This window comes from Zophobas morio, unplaced genomic scaffold (assembly GCF_036711695.1).
Source record: "Zophobas morio isolate AGI-343-1 ecotype UQ-CSIRO unplaced genomic scaffold, CSIRO_AGI_Zmor_V1 ptg000021l, whole genome shotgun sequence".
Lineage (NCBI taxonomy): Eukaryota > Metazoa > Arthropoda > Insecta > Coleoptera > Tenebrionidae > Zophobas > Zophobas morio.
In genome coordinates this window covers 9,156,640-9,162,017 of record NW_026972126.1, presented here as the reverse complement: position 1 = coordinate 9,162,017, position 5,378 = coordinate 9,156,640, and the positions used below count along the sequence as shown (strand labels likewise).

The 5,378-nt window shown below is 31.4% G+C and overlaps 1 protein-coding gene across 1 annotated transcript; it reads left to right on the top strand.

Annotated features, from left to right (window-relative positions):
* The first annotated feature begins 3,014 nt into the window (after positions 1 to 3,014).
* LOC135132347 (uncharacterized) lies at positions 3,015 to 4,121 on the top strand. The gene is made up of 4 exons (XM_064060417.1): positions 3,015 to 3,199; positions 3,251 to 3,328; positions 3,385 to 3,618; positions 3,678 to 4,121. The coding sequence occupies exons 2-4, from the start codon at positions 3,289 to 3,291 to the stop codon at positions 3,908 to 3,910; spliced, it is 507 nt and encodes a 168-aa protein (XP_063916487.1). The 5' UTR covers positions 3,015 to 3,199; positions 3,251 to 3,288; the 3' UTR covers positions 3,911 to 4,121.
* The last annotated feature ends 1,257 nt before the right edge of the window (positions 4,122 to 5,378 follow it).

The window sequence follows — 5,378 nt, the reverse complement described above, 5'->3', positions numbered from 1 at the left end:
AACAGCGTTATTCTAATCTCAAATAAACGAAGTGCAGTCCGCAACCGCAATGAATTCGCATCCCGTACGAGCCGTACCGAGTTTGGCCTTGCCTAGCCCGACAGAAATCCGCTCTCTAGATATTACACACCGGCGCCGTATACGTGAGTAAATTGTTTCGTTATTTTATTGATTATAAGAAATCAATATTCAAAACGACCCAATTCATTTTCCCGAAAATTTGGGAATACAATAATTTTATTCTTAGTATTACACTACATCTATCCCAACTGATATACGTGTCCTTGCAAAAATGTTGATGACGTCATCACAATTTTTTTTTAAATTCCCACTACAAAAATGTAATGAGAAAAAAAAAACACAATAGGCATGCAGTCGTCAAGTTTCCGACAGCGAGGGAAGTACTGTCTAAACTCTTTAGACCAATTTTTTTTAATTTCTGTGTTAGTAAAATATCAATGTAAAGACGTGAATTCCGTAATAATAATAAATAAATAAATAAATAAATAAATAAATAAATAAATAAATAAATAAATAAATAAATAAATAAATAAATAAATAAATAAATAACTAAATAAATAAATAAATAAATAAATCATCTGTCCATATACAGACGAACGCCATTCATTATTTAATCAATGATAACATTAATAGATTTACTATTAGGTTGTGACTGATAACCAAATTCAACTTAATAACATTTCTAGACCCTTCCTTAATTTTTTACTGAACACGTATGTTTTACGTTGGTTTGTCTTTAAAAAATTAAGCTTTAGATTCTAGTATAGTAGCCCGTGTTCAGCTGAAAAATTCATCAAGTTGGCGTTGCTTTTTTGACAGAAGAAAACATACTCTTCTGTATAATTGCCATTTCCACGTTGTCAGCTGTCATTGATTAAATTTTAGGTTTATTATGGACATACTTCACAATGTTTACAAGAAACGAAGGCTAACTTGATGACTTTTTTAATTAACCTAAATTGCTGTTTCTGATTTGTGTAAAGGTTGATTCGAAAAATTTTTTTCTTATAAATTGTTTATCAAAGATATCAGTGAAAATCAAATAACTGTTAGTTTCGCGAAAAAGATAAGTTGTACTTATAGATTATGAGTTACGAAATGATTCCCAAAATGTCGAAAGTTGTAATAGGTAACCTTGAAAATTTGTAAATCTACTCAGTATTTTTTTAATGATTCGTTTGTTTATTTAAATGGTTACTTGTTCCAAATCACCATTTTTTTCGTTTAAATTGAATTCAAATACATTGTGTAGTTATGGTGTACACTAAAAAAACTAGAAAAACTTTGGTTAGGTAGTTATAGCACTGCTTCAAAATTCAATTATTTTTAAAATAACAAGTGTTTTGTGTTAATCAGTTACTTTTGAAATAAAAAAATAAATGGAAGCAACCAAAATCATAATCGTTATTACAAGAATCAGTTCATTACAGCAGCTCCCTCAGGCAAATTTTGGTTTCTTTGGAAAATAAAAAAAAAGAATACGTTTATTGGAATTTTCTGTAACAACTTTAAGAAAATATTATGTATACTTAATTGTGTCGAATATTCTCTAAGGACTGATATCTGTTACCTTTTGAATTATTAAACAATGTTAACACTAAATTATTACAACAAATGCAAGTGGAACTTAGCTCTTTGTCTGACTGCATTTTCTAAAATCTCTGCATTATTATTAATCTTATGAATTTTGTGTGTATAATCCTATTGTCATAAAATTTAGCCAAAAATCTATCGTAGCTTCAGTTGTGTGAGCAGTAGTACCATCCTGCTGAATGTAACCATAAAACAACTCATTATCATCCAGTTGATTTAAACATGAAGTTTAAATTGACATGATTGTTCATGTAGCGTATCCTCCTCACGTCCTTAGATGTCGTTCAGCATCCTTTAATGTCAGTGTCATATTGATATTTCGATCCTATCTTATTTATTCATTTACCTTACATTTAATCTGTTTGTCTAAGAATAACATTAAGTAAAAAGTTAGCGAAATCTTTTTTCGTGAAAGCATTGTTCATGAATAGACTTAAATCATATAAACAAGGGGAAAAAATGTTATCAGAGTTTTTGTTGTACAGAAGGTCCTTTTAAATTTAGTTCTAAATATTTGTAAATTACATAAAAATAATAAATAATTTTATTGTTAACAATTTATCAGTGACCTTGAATAATTAATTATGTGAGATTGCTGTTGTTATGTAGGAACACTACGAATTCATGACGTTTTCCATTAATATCTATGGTTTTATAGTATATTAAAGAACGCGTTTCATAAGGCAAATATTAAAGCACGAATCCAAGTGTATAGTACGAGCGGCGAAGCCGCGAGTTATATAAAGGATGAGTGCTACAATGGTCTTATGAACGAGTTATTTATACAATTTTTTCTACCGCGCACGTTTTGCCGCAAAATTTAATTGAAATTTGAGTTTTTTTTAATCTAGGGATTTTGTCGTGGTTGGTAATGGGTTGGTAAAACACTAACCACCAAGAGCTTTTGTAACTTAAAATTGGTTAAAATGTCTTGTGAAGAAGTTAGTGAACTCCTTACGCCTCCCGAAATACGGGAAATTGCACAGAGTAGTATACAAAATTTATTGCCAAACAAATCTGTTAACTTTATTTTGACGTTTATTTACTTTATTTAATTTAACATTTGCCACTGACATTTTTTCTCGTCATGGCTACCAACCGTACCGGTCTAAATTACACCAGATCTATTTCAGAACACCTTTCCGCTATTAACGAACCTCTTTGACGTCATTTGGGTTCTTTAATAGCTCTGTTACAAAATCAAGGTAGAAAAATATATATTTTGATATCTAGATACATCGGCATAATAAAAATCTTCCTGTTCTAAAAACCCGTTTTAAGGACAAAATTTTTCCATCATGTCCAGAATAAAGTAAACGATAAGCCTATCAAACAGGTACTTGACACAGAGTCAGCGATCTTTATCACAAAACTTTATTTCTTTTTATCAATTAGTACTTCTCAAAAGTGAACAGGTGCTAAACGTTTTCACTTAATTTTGTTTCAGTTTCACGCAATTTCGGTCAAATAATAAAGTAAAAATAAGTAAATAACTAAAACTCCTAGTGACTTAAAAGTACTCCTATCAGCACATTTTTAGCATTGTGCAATATCTGTTCTCCTAAATAAATTAGGTGATTAGCACGTAAGTACCATTGTTGTGATAAGATATATAATTAAAATCAACAACTTCTAGTACTGAATAAACCATCGATCGAATTCCAGCACATCAACATGAAACTTAAACTCCTAATTCTAGCTCTTTCAGTTGTGGGTAAGTACCTAGGAATCATTTAAATTTCCAGTATTCATTAAGTATTTGATTTTCAGCCGTTAGCAACGCTTTGAGATGCTATGATTGCGATCCCACTACAGACGGCCAATGCACAACGCCCGAAAAAGATAACACAAAGACTACAGTTTGTGAAGAAGATGACGGTGCCACAATACCACCCACATATCTTAAGAAACTGATTAACGACATTGACAAGACGGAGATTGAGACTAGAGTGACTAATCGGGCCGAATTGCAATTCGAATGTTTCACCATGTTCTACGAAACAGGTATAACTTAGACGCACGTAGCTACTATATTAGACATTTTGCTGACTTTTTCTGTTTAGAGGAAGAAGGTGAAACATCTGGAGTCTACAGAGGCTGCATAGAAAAGAGTAAATACATTGATTCATCTTGCTCATATCTCGAGGAATGGCTGAACAAAGGCAACGTAAGTTGCCAAACTTGCCCCGATGACAAGTGTAATGATGAGTATGTCGGTGGTGCCGCAGCTTTGACAGTGTCTTTAGGAATTGTCATGCTCAATTTATTACTTTGTGTGAAAGTGTTTACCTTTTAATGTGGAGTATTAGAAAGTGACGTCAGTACTTGGGCAGTCAGATATATAACTAGTTACGTAAATTGTTTGTTAGTCACCTTTATCGTCAGAATTTGTATCGCGTCATTTAATTTATAGATAAAAGTATTAGAGTAAGTATTTGTACTGAGAAATTTTTAAGAGGTGTTGTTTTTTTATGACATTTTGTCAATTAAAGTTGATATAATTTTTAGGTGTTTATTTATTTTTTACTTCCCGAACGTAAGCGAAGGAAGTATTGTAATCGTGTCCGTCGGCAGACTCTCTACTTTTACGTTTTCTCGACCTTTAATGACCCCTAGAATACCAAGAAAGAGGTCACCCGTTTCCGTCTGTCTGTCCATCTGTCTGCTGTCGCGGATTTTTATTAGCCAGATAATTTCCATAATTTCCGAAAGTACTGGGCCGATTATTGTGAAATTTTGTATTTATATTAGGAATATCATGTAGATGGTAAAACTTTAACCAAAAGTTCTCTAATCATCCTCACCACTAATGCGGTGACGTCATTTTGAAGTTGTACGTGGTAAATGCGTTTTAAATTGTATAAAATAACATAGTCCTAAACATGTGGTTTATGAGTCCGGAACGTCCAGATTTTTGGAAAAAGAAATCAAAATTATGAAACAACATTTTGCAATTTAATTTTGAATTTGTAAAACCGAGTGCTTTGAAATCTTGCAGATGGTTTACAGTTATGATGAATCAAAATATATTTACTTATCCCCTCCAAAAAATTGAAGACGTCAGCTTAAAAAAAGTTTGCCGAATAAATCCTATCTAAGATGTACAAAATCTAATGAGCCTGTACTTGTGATTTATCATTCTATTCATATTTTTTGGATTTGCATATACAGGGTGACTCAAAAAAAAATGAATACGTGAATTTATGTTATTGATTTAATCAGGAATACTTTGAAATCTTGGAGATGTTTTAAAGTTATCATAAGCAAAGTAAATTTTTAGTCAAAATGTATTTGCTCATCCCACCTAAAAAATTGATGACCTCAGCTCAAAATCTTAAATGTACAAAGTATGATGAGACAATACTTGTGATTTATCATTCCATTCAAATTTTTTAGATTTGCTTAAACAGGTGGCTCAAAAAAAAAATGAATGAGTCAATTTATTGATTAAATCAGAAATAGCTCACTCCATTTTTCCGAAAATTTGTAGATACAACACTGTTATTATTAGTATTACATTGCACCAAGCCAATTTGATAGCCACAAAATTTTGTAAAGTAAAAACTCTTTGAAACATAGGTGTAGCAAGCTTATTTATATTTACTTTAACACTACAGACGTGCATTTGTTTTGTTGCGCTGACTAGGTTCCGTGAATGTGGTATAGACAAGTTATAATCAACCAATTGTGAATTACACCGTCAAATATTAAAACAAAGTCCAATGTTTTATACAATAAGCGGAAGTCGAAGCAATAAAAAAGTC